General features: G+C 38.7%; 1 protein-coding gene across 1 annotated transcript in view; it reads left to right on the top strand.

Annotated features, from left to right (window-relative positions):
- ITGB6 (integrin subunit beta 6) overlaps positions 1–11467 on the top strand; it is a 31715-nt gene extending 20248 nt beyond the window's left edge. Inside the window, exons 12-15 of the mRNA XM_009818682.2 lie at positions 2165–2262; positions 7087–7206; positions 9313–9479; positions 11366–11467. Coding sequence (XP_009816984.1) covers positions 2165–2262; positions 7087–7206; positions 9313–9479; positions 11366–11467 — 487 coding nt within the window. The remainder of the gene's footprint in view (positions 1–2164; positions 2263–7086; positions 7207–9312; positions 9480–11365) is intronic.
- Positions 11468–20095: the final 8628 nt, after the last annotated feature.

Raw genomic sequence — 20095 nt, 5'->3', positions numbered from 1 at the left:
TATAACATCACACAAAACCAGATGAACCTCCTTCCAGTCCACAGTACAGAATGAAAATGTCCCAGCATAGCTGCCTACAGCAAAAATGAGGACTCACAGAAAAATTGGCATGTGTATCACTGTTCTCATGCATATGAATTAATAAGGTCATGCTGTCTGCTCAAGCTGTACACATGTGCAAATTCATACTGCAAATTCAGTTAAGCTTGGCTGAATTAAAGAGGCCTAACTATGATAAACTAAGTCATAGTCTGGGGATGAAATCAGTGGGTAGCTGTATGTCATGTATAAGTTGATGATAAATTGATTATAAATGGTGAAGTGTCTTCTGTTCACTGAGCATACAAAATTTATGTAGCTTTCCTGCTGTGATGCGTGGTGTATGCTACGGTGCGTGATAGGAAAAGCAACCAAAAATATGTGTGACATAAAGCTGACCACTCTAAGTACACCCATATTTATGCTTGTATTATGTCAGCTCTTGCAGGACTAAAGTCAGTCCAAAATGAGCAGGCTTCAGTAGAAATTTAAGTTAGAAGCTGAATTAGGCTTCACGGAATACATGTTATTAATGACCCTGGTTTTGCTCTCTGAGCCCCGAGTCAGCGTAAGTTGCATTAATGTTTCATGACGATGTCATGTCTACTCATTTAGAGTTGAGGCCCATTTCTCTTCCATACCAGCTCTCTGCCACTGTATTTTCATGCCTGTCATTGCAGATTACACTATATCTGAGATGAGAAGCTATTCTGTGGGACGTGATTTAATTGTCATTTATGTTAGTGCTAAATTGGACCTACAAAACCAAGCCCAACAGTTTGTTCAAAGCTTTAAGTAAAGAGAACTTCTGCATGCAACTGCTCTAAACACAAAGCACAATGCTGCTGCTTTGCTCTGCCCAATTTGGCAGAGAATAAGGAATATAAAGTTACACGTTGGGCATTACATTAGCCTGTTTAAGCATGTATATAGTATGCAGTGTTGGATCTTTTCTCTCTGTTGCAGTCACGTCCCTCGCTGAAACACAGGGCAGGGAAAGCCAAAAGAGAGAGAACATTGGGAATACCTGGGTAGGGTAACCGAGAGAGCTGAAAGACCAGGTCTAAATTTGTCCCCATGAGACAGAGGCTATCCCATTACCTACTCACTTTTACTATCCACCATCTCCAGAGCGAGTGATAAGGTCATCTGCATCCCATGAAGATCATCTCAGCAGCCTCAGCGTATTCCCATGGACACATGTCACTCAATGCAGCAAGAGATGGCCAGGGTTTTTTTGGATGTTTTGTTGCAGTTCTTCTCTTTCCTTTTCTTTAAGCAGCCAGTCCTTTAGGCTGCTTCTCAGAGTCTCAGCCCCTCAATCTGGCTGAAGCTATTTGTGAGGAATCAGCAAGATATATTTTGCATCAAAAATTTTCATATATGAATTGTGTTCATTGTTTCCTTTTTCCATGAATGAACTCCGGATTTATTAAAATCCTCATTGAATTTCTGGGAAGATTTTCAGAGACTTCTAAAGGAATTGGTTTAGACTCCGTGTTTTTAAACAATATTTCTGTCATTCCACCATTAAATAAAGTAAATAATTTTCCAATAAATTGCATTACTATGATTAGCATCTAAGTAATTCCTGAGACAAGTAATCACATCCAAGAGACATCTGTAGAGACACCTGAATAGTGTTTTAATACATTATTCAATAGACTTTCAGCAAAGGAAGACTTATAGTAGGTGCCCCAGCTTGATCTCTCTTAAGTCTATTTCAGATATTGTTCATCTGATAGGCATTCCTTCAGCTGGTATTTAGTGTGCGCTTAGTTCAGGATATTTATTTTTTTAAATGAATGTTATGTGTGAGTAACCCCATGTCTTTGATAGACCTACATGAATAATGTTGCCTGGGGTTCTGTCTGGTAGCTAATAAGCTGGGAGAGAAAAGAGGACAAGAGAGAGCTCATCCACAATACCTTTATTCAGATGGGTTGTTTTGGTTGAGGTTTTTTTTTTGGTGGCAATACCTATCATATTTCTGAGAACTACTGCACCCATAGCACAAGACCTTTTGTTTAGCTTCTTTTTAAAATGCAGATGCATACGTACTGGCTTTTATATTGTTCCTTTGTGACAGGCAGAGATTGATGAGCCACTGAATTATTTTCCACAGGAGCTGTGTGGAATGTCACTTGGCTTCTGATGACAAGTCACCGGGAGAATGCAGTGAAAAATGCAAATTGGTTGATGCGACTGTCAGCACTGCAGAGGGTTTGTACACTCAGTCTTCCTTTCCTATGTGTGTGTGATTAGTGATCGTTTCCACTTTCAGTAATCATATATTTGAAAGTAGCTTTGTTTTTCTGCCATGGAATTATATGAGAGATTGTAAGGCAACCGCTGTCTGTCTACGGTTCTTCTGCGGTAAAGTAGGAAATGCAGATCAGGGCTGGTATTACCCCTCCAGGTTAATGAACTCATTGGATCATGCCAACTTTCTAAGCAGTTTATGTAAGAAAGGACAGAATGTAATAAATACCAGTCCCTACAAATCAGTGGCTGATGAAAGCCCCTGAGGTTAAGTCACGCCTGCACCATGAGTTCCAGTGTGGCTTCTTTTACCACACAATTGCAAAACCTGACTCCAGTCCTTATGCAGACTCTTGATTACAGTCGGCAACTAGACACAGCCCTTTAATCTGTGGCAAAGATGTTCTGCTCCTTGTCAGGTTTTATTGAGACATTCCTAGTATCCTAAAGGCTAAGCACATCTTTCAGTTGCTCGTTGTGATTCAAAACTGCCCTCCATCAATGGGAATTTCTGGAATAGGTATTAACCTTGAATAAAATAGTACTCCCAGAAAAAAAACCCCAAACTTTAAATGAAATACTACATCAAAGTCTTTCTTTCCTGCAGAGGACAGTGCTTGCCTGTACAGTAGGCAGTCTGTATTTATTCTTATGGCAATTCTAACCCCAATCGTATGGCAAAATGCAGTTGTTAGGTGAGGCAGGACATAGGTGCATTATATCCACACCACAGATGTAAACATAAGCATTAAATCAGACATGTAAAAGTTAGGATGACAATGCAGAATGCTGTATGCACATCCAAGGATTGTGCCTTCAAACTGTTGGAAGCCCATCCACAGCTGCATGCATGCCTAAATTTCGTTTGATACACATCTTTCGAACAAAGCTACACCTTTTGTTTTTGATGACATTACTCCATAACATAGAGCTCAAAAGTTGCAAATATGGTCCTTGTAAGGAAAACTAATTATAATTTTGTATTTTTATTAAAATTATTATTATGCTTTGCCTTTCTATACACCAGTATTCATTTATAAATATAAAAAATTCTTTACAAGCTTCAAAAATGTATGAGCACTTTTATTGTGTCTCTGCAGTTTGTAGAGTTTTCAGGTTGCTATTGCCAGATGGCAGATATTTGTAGCTAAGAATCTATAAGGCATCCTCGTTTCAAATTTAATGAATCTAATCAAGAGCAGGAACAGTCGCTTATATGGCTCTGTTCCCACATGCCGAGGTCACAGGAATATGAGCACGACAACATCATCTCCTTTTCCTGCTTATTTCCTTTTTTTCATGTCCTGTGCTTCCCTGATTGGGACTGTCAGCTAATTGTTTAGATTTAAAATTTATTTGCAGCAGTTACAGTAACTGCTGTAGTGAAGGCTGGATAACTGTTCCCATCCTAACCCCTCAAAAAAAAAAAAAAAAAAAGAAGAAGCTGTTGCAAACTGTGTTTCATCTTCAGTGCTTGTGTAATAGCTCAAAGGATTGGTTTTGGCATGGAGGTGGCCTCGCTAAAAAGTCCTGAGGGGAAAAAAATAGTCTTGACAATAATAATAAAAACTCCTAAAATCAAAACTGTATTACCTAAAACAAAAAAATTTTTTGCAAGTGGTGTAACTAGACCACCACATAATATAGAAGACAGATTATTGAGCAACTTCACATGGTAGCATACTGCTTCCTTCTGGTCTGTATTTCAGTTTCTTTAATGCTTCAAGGCATTTTGAAAACCAGGAATAGCTCTCGGTTAAATAAAATATTAGCACTTAAAGATTTACTTTCTCTTTTGCATGCGTACATTGCAATACAATGACTGGAAGTGTGGAGCAATAGAAAAAGCTCTGGCTACACATTTTCCTGTTTCCTGGGAATGCCTGTTTTAGCCTCTGAGCTGTGCCTTTCCTCTCCTCTGCTTCGGTTCGGGGGGTACCAGGGGTTCCTCTCCCTGCTCCCACACAGTGGGGTCACCGGCGCGGCTGCGGTGCAGACAGCCTCTACGCCTGGGGATCCAGCGGGCCACGGGATGGCACAGCAGCTCTGGAGGTGCTGATGGCTTCATATTTACTGGGCTTATCTCCATGGCAGGCATTGCTTTTGAATATTTATTTTCATCATTTTTAATATTTGAATATTAAATCGGGCTAATCCCCCCTTTGCCAGACGGGTGTAAGAGGAGCCCTTGTTGCTCTACTAGCTACCCAGGAGGAATGGCAATTCCTAAAGAGCGGCTCCTGCCCCCACCCCGGCCACAGGGCACCAGGTGGCTGCTGCCACAAGCCCAACAGGGACAGCTACGCTTTCCTTGGAGAAACTGAGTTTTTCCTACCCCATAGTGTTGACATCGCACAAATCCCCAGTGCGGCAACAAAGTGGATGCTGGAGCCTGAATAAACCTCTAGATCAGCGCTGCTCTGTCGTTCTGACTCAAAGTGAGATGAAACTGTTCAAAAAAAGCATTTTGATGCGCAAAAGACAAACAAGAAAGGGTGTAATGACATTAAATGTACAGTCAATTTTTTTGTTGAATCTTTTATCCAAGTATCTGTTAGGAAACAGTCTTTCGCGCTTCAGGGCTCCAGCTTGCCACTGTTATCCAATTCTTCCAGTGTGACTCCAGTGATTTCAAATACCATTGACATTAATGGAATTAGGCTGCAGGCAGAAGTGGGAAAAGTATGATGATTCACTGCAGAATGCAGAAAATTACACAGGTGTAAATTACAGGAGTTTACCTATCTAGGCAAATTTTTTGTGCTGATGAACTGAAAATAATCTATGCAATAGTCTCTCTTAGTGATCCCTCATCCTAAAAATAACATCAGAGAAATAATACTAAGCATAAGCTGGGTTCTGAATAGCTTGAACTGGCATCTTTGCTTTAATTTCTACATCCTTGCACATAATCAGATTTCTGCTCCCCTTGGTCTCAAACTATGACATTAAATCAAAAATTACACATTAAAAAAACCTAATATATTTGCAGTTACTGTCTTCTGGATATTTTGAATATGCCTGCAAGTTTTTCTCTGCTTTCAGGATAGCTAATAACTACCCTTTTCCTTCCTTTTTTCTTTTTTAAAAAAAGCAAACTAATATTCTTTGGATCTGCTTGCTTAAAAGAGTTGGGAAACAACAAATATTGCAAAACTTGTGACAGTGTTACTGGAATTGTGACCTGATAATGACTGCCATTAATTTGGTACACTCAGTCTGCAGTTTGTGGCCCTTCTAGCAAAACCAAATCTTGTTAAATCAGCAAGTCTTGTCTGCCTGTCACCTTGATAGATAACACATTGCTCTGCCACCAAGGACAGGCAACAGGTTAAATACAAGATTATCGCAAATCAAGAGCATGTTTCCATTAAAATCCAAGCAGCTGTGATTCTCTTTTTATAACAAGCAGAGAAAAGGACTGCAGGGTAGTCAGCTATTTATATTTTCATATTTTCTATGGTGTTTAACAGTGTTTTCTATAAGACCAAACCTTATGATAATAAGCAATATGAAAAAAAAAGTGAGCACTTATTTCTTTATGTACCATAGGTTTCTTTAAAATCCATATTCCTGTTTGATTCCTACTTTATATTTCATTACTGTTCATATTAAAGTTTGAGGACTTAAGATTTTTAGCACGATTGCTTATGAAATTTCAGTAAGAGTTTTGAATGGGTAAGAAATAATGGAGAGTGACACTTATTTTTAAAGAAATATTTGAGAAACTTACTGTTTTTTCTTACCTCTAAAAATAAAACCTAAGAAGTTTTTCTAAAAATGTATCGAAAAGCACACCTAGATTTCCAGTGCTGTTCAAATCATGGGTTATATGGAAAAATAGTAAGTGTTCAGCTCCAGAGGTCTTATTGCATACAGTTATAAGGTCAGATATTTTTCCTCTGTAAAAATATTATATCATGGTTACGCTCCAAATTACGGCATTTCTGGCTCTGGACCTGCAGTCTCAATTTTTGATCATCATATTTGCTTTACATTGTCCCTCACAGCCAGCTTCCTCCTGTCTCCCTGTTCCCTTTGAATGAACTTTTCTCAGTAGAAAAGGTTTCCCAGTTAGGAATCATTTGGAAAAAAAGATGGCTGAAGTTATTGTGCAGATCTACATTAAATGGAGAGGTAAATAAATGGGGGCAGACTGTCATCTCAGGTCACTTTTTACCTGCTTCCCCTGGAATCACATTACAAAGATGCCAGAATCGCAATTTTCTGTGATTAACCTATATTTACTGTTGTGACAGTACTGGACACACCAATCTTTGAGAGGGCTATTGTGGAAGAGATAAATGGCAGCCCTTTTAACAGTATCCATTGCTGTTTGATGTATGTGTATCTACTTCTGAAACATAATCTAGACACAGTAGGAGTAGCTGTAAACCAAAGAGAACATACTGTTTACTTTGTCCTATAACTGGGGACTATTGCATTTCCTAGACAGTTGATGGTTAAGCATCTTGGAAGCACTTCCAATTCATTGACATTCACAGTACACTAGATTAACAAGGTGCACTAGATGGTCAGTGCAGATCGACACCTGGATCAGTTCTTTGGAAATACAAGTGAAAAATCAGAAACAAAACAAAGCTTGGGTTGGTAGAAAAGTTGTTAAATTTAGTAGAAATTCTGAGAGTATTTCTGCTTTCATCTTTCACTCTTTACCATCCACAGACGAGGCTGTGACAAACAGGATGCCAAGCAGTCTCTCTTGTTATTGCATGTTAAAATTTCATTTGATCTGATGAATGACTTTTTTCCCTCCCTCTGCAGATTATTCAGAGGATAAATCCATTCCCTGCTCTTTGCAGGGGGAAAATGAATGTATAACCACATTTCTACTGGCTATGGATGAACAGGGAAGGACAGTCATTCATAGCATAGAACAGAAAGGTAAGCAGTGAATATTGCTTTTTCTACCTGAAATCTGATTTAAAAACACAGGCAGGGTGAGCTATCTAGAAGCTGAGCTCTTTTAAGCAGCACTGCACCTCCTTGTGTTTGTAGCTCTCCTCTGCCCACCCAAAAGAGTACCTCCTCAAGTACTTACTTAATCTGTCAGTAAAATAAATACTTGGCCTTTCATGAAAGATGAGCAGAATGATCCCTGGGCTGCAGGAATAAGTTAATTTTTCTAAAGCCCTGGGCAATTCTAAGATTAGGATACCAGATGTCATTTGCATTATATGAGAAAACTATAATTCACTGGAAATGCCATATATTTCATAGATGGACAAATATCCAAAAGACTATCTGACTGGGTATACCTGATGAAATCCTAAAATATATTTATAATTACATTTAATGTTGCAGTATCATTAAGTTTTTGAATATTTTTCATAACTAAGAGATATTCAACAGATCTCTTTATATCCTTTCATTTAACGTTGCTTCTTTATTTACTGTTGTTTCACTGCTGATTTTTCATTAAAGCTCCTATTCATGTAGGACAGGAGAAAACACAGACACCGCTTTTCAGCTGCCAAGCAGTTTAGTTTCCAGGCAATAAAAATGCCTTTTTTTTTTTTTTGGACACACCCAGGGTCTTAGTGCTAAATATGAGTTATGTTTTAGGGAAAGCCATGCAGATTTGTAACCTCGTTCTGCTGGCACAAATGGCGTTTATTTTGTTAACCCTTTGTGTAGCCTTTCTCCAGCATCCATGTGAGAATGAAAGCGATTTCACTGCACAAAAAAGCAGCTTCTACCATCAGAACAGGAGTCTGGTTTTGTATAGGTTATTATTACAACAAAGATGGTTGTAACAAAGCTAGTACTAAAGAAGCACATCCCTTTGTAAACTACACCCCTAAGACTCAGGAATTTAAGGGTAAGATTTTCTCTTTACTAAATACATTTACTATGCATTTTAAGTAGATCTGGGGGAAAAAAAAAAGTGAAAGAAATATGTTAAGGAAGGCACAGTTCATCAGATGCTGTGTAGCGGCCCTCCCACAATTCTACAATAACCAGCTTCGCTGTCACCTGCTGTTCTGCTCCTGCACCTTGGAACTATTATGCTGTGGGGGCTGCGATGCCTGCGAACGTGAACTGAGATGAGACCTCCAGAAATGCTCTAGAAATTGATTTCATTTGTGGAACCAAAGTCAAGAGGGCACCAGTAGCCAGAGCGTTAATCCACTGCTCAAACGAGACCCCTCAGAATTAGTTAAATGATTACATCAAGCAAAAAAGTAATGTGAAATACAATCATGTAAGCCAAGTAAGACTGAAGTGAATTTTTCAATGTCCTTAAACCATGGTTCCGCAGAAAATTTTGTTAAATAGTAGTATTCACCGACTTTCATGAGCAATACTTTTTAATATTATTATATTAATCGAATTTCTTTGTGTTTTGGCGAAGCAAAAACTTAGGTTGTAATTTTGATTCTCTGAAATATTGCATGATAAAATTTATTGCAGAACTTGAAATGCAAAATTCCTTCAAATTGTTCAGTGCAATGTTTGCAGCAAGTTTAATGGATATTTTTCTTCATTGTTTTCATGAGTGAAATGCATCTCAGTATCATTGGTGACTTTACCCTGATATAGATCTCTTTACCCTCATATAGATATCTTTTTCTCTGCAACACACAGAATATTAGTTAATTGAAGTAGAGCTTCAGCCATAGCATTGTAAAATTCATAATCTTGTCAACTCAGCCCTGTTTTTTAGAATTATATTGACACAGATTTGAAAATAATTTTCTAACTTTTCTCTTCAGAGTCTGGGTCTGTATCCAGCAGTTGCTAACAGGCATGGTAAAAGAGCAGTGGAAGAAGTTAGCAATTAATTTTTTTAACATTTTAATGCAGTATTTTTCAGCCAGTTTCACAAACCCTGTAGCAAGCTAGCAGGAGGAAAATAACATGGACTTAAAGGAAAAGGCATGCACAGCTCGCAGCAAATGAGAAGCCCAGCATGCCTCCTGGCTGGTTTTAATTGCCTAAAATTTATTGATTTGATATCCACAGTCATAATTGGTTTTGTTTCCACAGATTGCGCACAGCTTCCAAATATCCCAATGATAATGGTGGGTGTCACTCTCGCTATCCTTCTCATTGGCATTGTTTTACTTTGTATATGGAAATTACTGGTATCGGTTCAAGATCGGAAAGAGGTGGCCAAGTTTGAAGCAGAAAAATCGAAAGTTAAATGGCAAACGGTACGTTAAATGCATTGATTTTATATGAGGTTCTTTAATTTGGTTGCATGATGCACAACTGCCCTTAAAATTCTGTGTCTTGGTTTTGTTCTTTTAAATGGATATATTTTACTGGTAGGTTTTCACTACGTTTAGTATTCTATAAAGTAAAATTATGATTTTTTTTAGGGATGAAAAATAGCTAGAGTTTAATTTCCTGGTTTAATTTCTACCACATGTAAAAGCATGTAGATAACGTTTTGTTATTAGTACCTCGCCTTTGATTAATCTTAGCAAAGTTGTTCGCTGTCTATGTATTTATCAGAGGTGCACCCCTCTCCCCAGAAAGAGAGCGGGTTTTAGGAAAGAGAGATTATTGATGGCCTCTGTCATGATGAGAGCCCACTCACACAGAGGAGCAATGAATGTAGGCTGTCCAAAATCTAGGTAAAAGGACGGAGAAATTCAGGCCTCATCTTCTATCTATAGCTTGCGGATATCTACTGCGAGCTTATGCCACGTGTTCCCTTTTCTTCTTTCCTTTCTGCCCTTGACTTTTTTGCTCTTCTGCAAAAACTTTAACACATCTGAGGCTCTTTGAAAAAAAGCATGTTGAGTAAGCGTTTCTGGTGGGTGTCAGGAGGACAGGCGATACGCTACTGTTCATCCAGCTCCGTTCTCGTACAAAGCCCCGTGATTGCAACATTCCTGCAGGGATGGACACTGCCAGCCTTTCAGCTTTTGATAGGGGAAACATCAGTTACTTACAGGCAAGGCCACTTGAGAATGTTTTCTTAATCCTTTGGGAGAGCTACATATGGTAAGAGGGAAGGGAAGGATACACAAGGATACACTTGATAGAAGGATTTTAATTTTCTTTTCTGTCACAAGAGGAAATGATAGGAAGGGAATGGTGAGAGGCCAGGATAAAAACCCTGGGTGGGACTTGCCTCTCCCCCAGTGCGTGGTAGTCTGTGGGGCTCAAGCAAGAGGACCGTGATAAGTCACACCTCACTGCTGAGACACTACCTGTGTTTTCAGAATGGTCCAACCACATCATCTGATACACAAATTATACCGGACATATTTGATAAAGTATTGGTTGATGTATGCATTACTCTGGTCCGGGAGGCAGATGTGAAGGGAACCACGTTCCTGACCCTAGCCTGGTTTGTGCTGCCTCATACAGACCGGTCTCAGTTTCAGTGGCTTGGAATATGAGTGATCTGCTGAAGGCTATTCTAAAACGATCAAAGGTACGAAATTACTTCCGTACAAAGAAGCGACCAGAAGTCCTCACTAGGGAAAAGAAATAGCAGGAGGAGAGTGTGATATTGGACTTTAAGATTATGACTGAGGAAACTGAAGTTGGGACACTTGTTCACTGACTTTTCCCATACAAGCACGGTGAGATAGCAGGCTCCAAAGAAGCCAAAACCCATCATTACACAACACTTGGTTAAGGCACAGGATTTATTTCCAAAGATACTCTAGATGATAAACGTTTGCACGGATTCAAAATATCAATAGACAAAAACATAGGAGGAGGACATCCTCTCTGACCCAGGAGGTTTGTGAAACATATCAGCTTTTCCATGGACAGCCTGCATCACCCGCTGTTGGGAATGAATTGCTGGGCCAGGCAGATGTCTGGCCGAGTTTCTCACAAAGTACAGCACAAACCATCTTCTCCTGCACATTGGGAAGCAGAGTGGTACTAGCTGCTGCATGTACACCCTGCTTCATTAACACTGGGTCAGGAATCATGGTTACAAATGATCCCTTTGACGAAGAGGTACGCTCAAGGCAGTGGTATGCAGCTACATCTGCTTGCAGCTGAAGTATGGCAAGATAAGTTAAACACTGTATGACTCCAGTTCTTCTGTTGTTGTTTTTTTTTTTTTTAGGAAACAAATCCACTGTACAGAGGCTCAACAACCACTTTTAAAAATGTAACTTACAGAAACCAAGAAAAGCAAAAAGGGGCCATGGCTGCAGATTTCTACTAGCACCTCCGACAGTAAAAACTTAGCTTTACAGGCAGGAAATCTAAAAACACTTGTTTCTTCTCAGCTGATTATGTGATATTTGTTTGCATGTTGCAGTGGTGTAAATCACTCTGTTTGTTAGGGAAAATATACCTTGTGTTGGGAAAACTATAGGTAACATATTAATGGTAAAGGTTAGTAGAAATATTAAAACCCCCTAAATCTAAATATTAAAGACCCCATCTTAAAAAAATAGCATCACAAATATTTTTAATTTTCTCATTAATACTGAGGATTAAAAATCATCATAGGTAAGCCTATTTTTGTGAAATTAGGTATATACAATGAGCTGTATACAACTTTGTCCATACACACAATCCCATATATTTGTGTTTAAGAATGTATTTTTACCAGTCGATTTGGTGGGCTGATTTAAATTTAAAAAGATTTTTTTTTCATGAATGCTATTTAAACTACTGAGGTTAGAGGTTCCTCATATCACCTGTGTGACTGAATAATTTTTCATCAGAAACAAGTAGTGTTATTGCCCATCTTCTGTGTATCTAAAGTATACAGAAACATCTCCTCTCTAGTTCTTCTTTCGTGTCCTCTTTCCTTGTCCTTGTTGCTGTTTGATGTTCTTTAAGAACCCAGTCCCTGGGGATCATCTCAGGGAAAGCTAAATCAAGCCCTTACTTGCAGAGTTGTTTTCTGCTCCAGGCACAGACTGCTTTTTTTTTTTTCCTCAGAGACTCCAGCAGAGAAACTTTAAACCAGAGGATTACCAGAACTCCATTTCACCATTTACATCCTGTTTAGGCACTCAAAATAAACCTTGCATGCTGGACCATTACATGAACTGTTGCAGGAGCCCTTTACAGGAGGGAAAAGTTCACACACAAAGACTCAGTATCACACACAAAGATAGTACTCTTTTGTGGATATATCCAAAATTGTGAGGTTCTTTCAATGCCCAGCAGCCAAACCACTTATTCACGTATGAAATAATGTGTTCAGAAATTTTTGGCTTGCTTTGTTTTTTCAAACTAAGCAAAAAAGAGATCTATGGATTCCACTTCATATTAATTTCCGTGACATTAATGAGGATTTTTAAACCTCAGTTTTAGCTAGTTACTAATGACTTGCCATAAAATCTTAAATTGTAATGCTGTTATCATGCACAGCACTAGGAATAAAAAAGCCCCAACAAAATCAGCTAACATGCTGGCATTAAAAATTACAACATTAGGATATTTTAAGCTAACAGTAATTTACTTTACTTTTTAATATCACTATTCCGCTGCATTTTTTGGTACTCTGGAACAGATGGTCAAAGTGTACATATGAATGTACTCACAAAAGAAGACTTAGAAATCAAAGATACATCGACACAGTCACAGACAAACAGTGACGTACATTCCCTACGGTAAATCATATATTTGATCTAAAAAACTCGATGTCCATTTTGTAATAAATATTTACAAAGTCTGTGCAACTTCAGTCTCTATATCCTCTACAGTTCCTGGACGCGAGACTGATATATTAGCTAGCTCTGACCCATGCCTGTTTTAGGGCCTGATCCAAGGCCTACTGGAGTCAATGGCTACAGATGAGGATCTAGTTTCAGTGAAACTATTAGTTTTGGTTTACAAAGATTGTTTTGTTTAAACAAACTGGTTAATACTGTCTATTAGTGGATTAGAACCTATGGTATATATTTCTGTGCAAAGAGAAATAAACAGTATCAGATGCCTTTGGAAAGAAGTTGATGCTATAACCACGTATTGAATACAAAATGATTGCAGTGTGAAGGAAACGATTGCTGTCATTAAACTGGAACAGATTAATTACAGGTTCACATCCGTACTCTTCAGTATTCCTGCATATCTCATAGTGGAAACTGTGCACAGACAAAGGCTTGCATCTGCAGCCCTTCAACCACTAGACTCCCACAGATATCAGTGCAAGTTACATGTGGGACCAAATTCCGTTCTCCTGGCACATGGATAAACTCATGCCGGCAAAGCTGGATTCTGTCTCCGATTCCAGTTGGGTCAGGATTGCCTAAGGGACTAGGGAAATCTGGATTTAGCCCATGTAAATTATCTGTTACTCTTTTGTTTTTCATGTAGAAGTCATCAAATGACAAACTTCTTCTGAAAGAAATGAGAATATTTTTATTACTTTTAAAGTTTTAAAAATCTATACTGTTTATGAAATACCTTTTAAGTTCTGTTTCTGAGAAGGCTGAGTCTGCTGCTCAATATTAGGGTTGAATGCCCTTCTTCTGTACGTCACCCATTTCAATGTTGAAATACATTTCAGTATTCAAACGTTATTAACAAAGTGGTGTTCACATTTCATATCAAACACTTGGTGGTCTACATTCCCTGTTCCTGCAGGTGATTTCATTCACAAAGCTACTCACTCTCTTCCCATCGCTTGCATCTTCTGATCATCAGCAAAGATCCAATTTGGTATGTAGCAATGTTTATAGTCCAATTAATCCTCCTAGCCACCTCTCTCCAAATTATCAAAGATGTGTAGAAATCAGATGGTATGTTTTTTCCATTTCCCTGCTGTGACTGACTGTACTATAAATGTTCTGTGCACCTTCAAAATTGTCAGGGTGGAAATCACACATATAAGTAAGAATTTATCAGAAGAGAGAAAATAGAAGGGGTTGGTGAGGAAGGTCTCTATTGTTGAGGGATATCCAAGAACTAGGCTCATTCATATGAGCCATTCTTTTAGATTAGCATTAATTTATATCATAAGTTTTGACTAAACCCCCAGATTTCAAGAACTTTCAAGATCCTACTCGGCATTCACCCTAGAAACAAGAGTGGTGTTCATCTTTTTTTATTAACTATATTATTTTTATCTTGTAGCATTTGTACCAAAGTTCATTTTTTCCCTTTTTTCTCCACCAAATTATGAGTGGGTTTGTGCGTGGTGAGTGGGATGAAAAAGTCTTTCTGCTGTTTTCGTGAATATTGTTTTGACCTGAGGCTGGACCTTGAAAGTGGCCAAAACATTTTTAATAGTAATGCTTCTGTTCACTGAAGAGTTAAACTAAAGAAAAGAATAATCATTAGCAAATTTGTTATTTGTGTATCTTTTACACCCTGTAGAATGGTAATCTCAGTAATGTATGCTAAATGGATAATTTTTTATTTGATTTATGAAAATTTCATGTTAACCTGTATTGTACATGTTCAGACTGCATTCAACTTTGTTTTGTAATATAACTGGTGGGTAATGAGTCTGGGATACAAGGCTCAGCTGTCAAGTGCAATACTCTCCATGTGTTGTCTACCGTTATACACATGTCCAAGTTTGGTTTGCAGTGGGCGTAAGGGAATTATTGCCCCACAAAACTTACTGCACGCAATCTGAAAGTAAAAAAAGATAATTTTTATCTTAGTCTATTTGCCCCAACTTGTTTCTGTAGAAAAGAAATTACTTAACTTTGAATAAAGATTGTAAAATTGAATGCATGTTTAAATACACTTTTATCGTTCTTCATCTTCCATTTCAGCATGTGTCTTTATCATTTTTCCACATGATTTGATTAATCTTAGCAAATTTCTCATGCTTTGGCATAACCTAGAGCTTGTTTTATAACTCCTCTCCCCCCTTTTTTAAGACAGCACGGGAGATTTAACAAGTGTGGATTTTCTTCTATTATTTGTCATCCTTTTACTTTTCAAGGAAATGAGTTAGTGGATGAATGCTGTAAGCAACCCATTTCTGGAACTCTGATTGATTACATATGGCATTCTTTTATACAGTGATCCCTAAATTGCACAACTTGCTTAAAGCTAAAGCTCCATTCTTTTTGTGAGTGTAACAGCCACAGTATCTTTTTGGAACTACATGGCAAAGTGCTTATTTTCTGTTTAATCTGAAAGTTACCTCTCCTTTTTTTCCTCTAATGAAAAGTTGTGTATTTTGATGTCTGCTAATTTCCTGCTCTGAGGAAGAGAGCATTCCTCTGCACCCTTGACAGAACTGTATTTTAAGTCTGTTGTATTCTCCAGGCATACAGTATCATGTTCTCTTGCATTTCACAGTGGATTGTGAAAACTGAAACTGGTACAATTGCATAATGTATACTCACAGCACGTAATTTAGAATGTATTCTACCCCCAAAAGTCTATACATTTGCTTTTTTGTTTTTAGGAATGGTTTATGCTTAGAAACTTTTCTTCTGTGTTTTCACTGATGTACATATCAGCTAATATTGACAGCAACAAAAGCACAATAATGAGAGGTAGTGTAGATAAATACAAAGGCTGTGGTTTTTCAAAGACCTTGGTAGCTGAGAACTTTTTGTCTCGAAGCTGGCTCAGTCTTTCTCTTCTACCAGTTGTTATGCAAAGACAGAGAGAACCAAAAACTGAATTTCGTTGCAACCCTCCCTTCTTCATGCTACTTACACTACAGTTTAGATGTATTTTTAATCAAATTGGATAATTTAAAATCGTTTCAAGACATTTCTGTGTTCATATAGATGAAGTTCTCAAGGCGTGATGTATTTTTTCAGATGCCTTTTTCCACAGGGTAACTTTTCTCAACAGTGGGCTTTTTCATTACTGTTTCCACGTTTAGAATAGGTAAGAGTGTAAATAAAACTGAGCTCTTTATGTATGAAGAAACAGGAAATTTCCATTTGGTGTTCAGCAGTTGGATGTTATCTGTGTTTGGAAAAGTGTGTTCCACCAACTTCAGGCTTCAAAGTTAATAACTCTACTTCAAAGGCAAATTGTATCTCCTGTTGATCTTCTTAGGTGAGAGGTTAAAACTTGCTTTCTCTAAAACTCTCGACTTACAAACCAGACCTACATAGTATAATTACCTTGTAACAAACTCTCAGTTGCTTCTATTTTAGGCTACGGTAGATTTGAAAAAGGACAGATATGAAAAAAAAAAGTAAACAACAACACCCCCCCCAATCCAAACAGGAAAAAAACAACCAAACAAAAAAACCCCAATAATCTCAAAGGTGATGGAGAAATTAAGCCTGAAAATATACCAAACCAGGAAAAGAACAGTTCAGGCTAAGAGTCCTAGAAATCCTTAAAAATCAATGAATTGTTACAAAACTGTTTGACACGCTTCCGCCCTCACCAGTGTCTGTAGGGAGAGAAAGTCCTCTGTGGTAATGTGTCATGAGCCAACACACAAGGTGACAATTAAATGAACCACAGTCAAGCAAAAGAATTCTAATTTGTACAGATACAGTGGTCTGTACCTCTCGTATTCATCCTAGAGTACTTGCAGCTACTGCTTCAAGCTGTCTGGGACAGGTCAACATCTCCCTCCTGTAGACTACAGGTTTTGGATTCCCCTTCTGATGCTCTCTGAATCTGGCACATACGGAGGTTTATCACAGAGAGATGCTTGTCACTGAACATAGTCTTTACCGTGGATGATTAGTCAGCATCCCAGAAGAGCTTGTGGAAAGACTGTCCCTTAGGGTTTGTCCGCTAGCAGCACTCAGGAAATTAATTCCAAAATAAAACTAGGAATTTATTGTGGGCTGGATAATCCACATGAAAACTGTGTAGACAACGTTCACTTTGAATTGGACTGGTCTTAATCTAGTTAATCTGTATTCCAAAGTAAGGACAAGAGTGTCTGAACATGTTTAATTCAGTTTATGTGATTTTCTGTACAGTTACTATTTAATTCATTTAGATTAAATTCTGAGTTCTTCCATGTTGAGATTCTAAAGAGGATTCTAAGGATGAGAAAGATGAATAGCTGGGAACTTTATTGCCTTTCTCCATATCAAAGGCCAAGATACCTGGCCTAACTGGTCTAATAGCATTGGTGGCAAGCCATTCCCACTGGTTAGAAAGTCGTTAGAGCCTTTCAGTAACTTGTAGTCAGAGTATCTACTCTATTGCAATTAAAGCATTTAAGTTTTTTGGCTGCACGTTTGCATTTGATGATAAACTCAGCCTCATGTTAGCAAACAGAATTTCCCTGCAGAGAAATTATGCTATTCTCACAAATGTGTCCAGTTCTTTCACAGGAAAACAATCCACCAGCAAATGTTATTCTCCTCCTACCTGAAATGAGTAGTGACTAAAGATCATTGGGTTTTATCAATCTAATTTCATTCCTCATGCTCATTAACAAATTTTCAATTTAGGCATGGAAGGACGCAAAGGAAAAATATTTTCTCTTTTTCAATTGTCTTACCAGCATAAAATTCAGACAAGAGAACAGAAATTGTAGCAAGTGGTTCCCTGGTGCCTACCCTTAAGTGTGTGTGGATATAACATAAAATATGTAAGTAATGAAGACAGATTCTACCACTGTGTGGCCTCCTGACTTTCTTAAATCCTGGTTCTTAACTCCTCAGATATGAGACCGACTGTGTATCAGATTTACCACAAACCAAAATATTGAAAAGAACAAAAACCATAAATGTCTATGCATTTTTGTTGAATACAAAGTAAGATATCTAATGCAAAAATTATTCCACCTGACAAGAAATTGCTTAAAGGAAAGAGGCAAAGTAAAATTGCTTTGGGTTCCTCTGTGTACATATTCTCCAATGAGCACAGTAAATGTTTCCATTAGCTGGAGGATTTCTGAGTCTAAATGTGTACGCATGGCTGGAAAAAAAGATCACCTCTGCAGAGGAGTGTACAAGGTGCAAAGGCACACCCTCTCCCGACCTGTCAGGTCATGTCAGCACTGGGTACACATTATGCCCTAGAATCTCTGCAAGCGTATATCCTTGCTCTGAGTGTTACCACCCAGGCAACTTTTTTTTCCGGCTAGATTGATGGTACGTTGTTAGCGGTTGTCCGTTCTCCCTAAGTTGTTGTTCTCGGTCTCTTAGTAAATGACAAAGCTTAAGGCTGTGCCCCACCCTCACTTCTGCCCACTCCAGTTTATACCAAAGCCAAGCCCAGCTCACGCACACGCTCCTGTTTCAGACACCATTAAATCAGCAGGATGCGCAGAGAGGCAATGGGACCTGGCAAGGTGTTTTGGTGGTGGCCACTGGAGACCAGCAACTGCAGGTTTGGACTCCTGCTGTGCTGCCTTGCTGCTCTGCTGCTGAACTGCCAGCGCTGGCTGGTGGGCAGCGTGGGCATGCGGGCGAGGAGGGAACACACTGACTGAAGGACTTGGGCTTGAACGCATCAGTTTTCCTGGAGCTGATAAAAGCAGTGTCCGCGATGCTTCGCTGTCAGAATCAATGTCCGCTCCCTTTGCTTTTTTTAGTGGAACCCGGTTATTCCCTGATTTCTGAAGCTTCATTCTGATAAAGTGAAGAGGGGTTGTGCTTAAGGAATTGGTTAGCACGGGGTAGAAAACGCATCTGGCCAAACAAATCAGGAATGGTTTTGCCTACAAGCCTGTTTGCATATGATTAAGAAACACAGAGAAAACTATCAGTCTCTCAGGTGCCTTTAGACCATGAAACAAAAGTGAGTTTTGTGGGATTTATATTTATTCTAAAATGCCTGCTAAGCGATTAAATGATGGCTTTATTGGTTTGTTTAAAAAGTATAACATTTGTTGATCACAGCATGTTTAACTGCTGGTATTGAGTAGGATGAGTCATAGGTTTGTTTAGTAAACAAGTCTACAGCCTAATATTAACAGCTTTTCTGGGGAATACACTAACTACTCTTTTGTAGCAGATCTTTGCAAAAATTGTCTGTCTTATTCTACTATTGATTTCACTATAATAGTTCTAACAATGAAAGTCTCCCTTGATGGCAGCCATGTGTGTTTTAAGCATGCTGACCCCAGATTAGGAAAGTACTTACGTGTTTCAGTTACCTTACAGATGTAGGTGGGCATATACAAAGGCTTCAGGACATAAATGCTTAAAATTTAAGCAACAAATTGGCCTCTTTGCCAGAGTTGAAGATTTAAGTTAAACACTGAGATCAGTTACATGACAAATGCTTGAAATGCTTTAACCAGTGGATCAGCTGTGCGTTACGGCTCTGAGCTCTGTAAACCTGCGCTCGTCAACAGGGACAGGAATACTCTGCAAAATATCTCTAGGCATAGGCTGTCTTGGCCAACAAATTCAGACGTGGGGCAGCTGGGAGCAGAAGTAGTTAAAAGGTGCATGAAGACTGCAGACAAAAATAGGGTTCTACTGAATATTTGCTCTTTGTATGTAATTCCCCTTTCAACGGTGCCAGTGTGATTTAGTTTTGCTCTACTGAGCCAAAGTCCTGACCTAACACTGGCTTTTCTCACAAGTTCAATAAAAGGCGACTGAGGGAAAATCCAAGACTGTTCCCTGCACAACGTGGTAGTGTCCCTCCCCTCAAGGAGTGCAAGAGAGCATGTTCAAAGGGTAAGAGCAAGCTAAAGCCACTTCCCTGCTTCCTTGGCGCTCCCTGCAGAGATGCTGACATCACATCTGGGATGCTGCAAACAACTCTTTTCACCCTCTGTTTTACTCATGTCCTTCTGGCCCCACTCCTGAGAGGCATTTGGAACTGCAGTGTGTATAGTTTACAAGCGTACATGTATTTTTGTTTTAGCTGCAGGTAGTTAAAGTTACGTGAAACACAAGGTATTTGTGTGTATGTATTAGTAAAGTAAGGATTTGCTTAAAAGCCTTGAATATGGGGAAAAAAAAATAGGTAAGGAGCC

This window comes from Gavia stellata, chromosome 8 (genome assembly GCF_030936135.1).
Source record: "Gavia stellata isolate bGavSte3 chromosome 8, bGavSte3.hap2, whole genome shotgun sequence".
NCBI lineage: Eukaryota > Metazoa > Chordata > Aves > Gaviiformes > Gaviidae > Gavia > Gavia stellata.
Note: the sequence above shows the minus strand (reverse complement) of the source record. Positions and strands in the feature narration are given on the sequence as shown.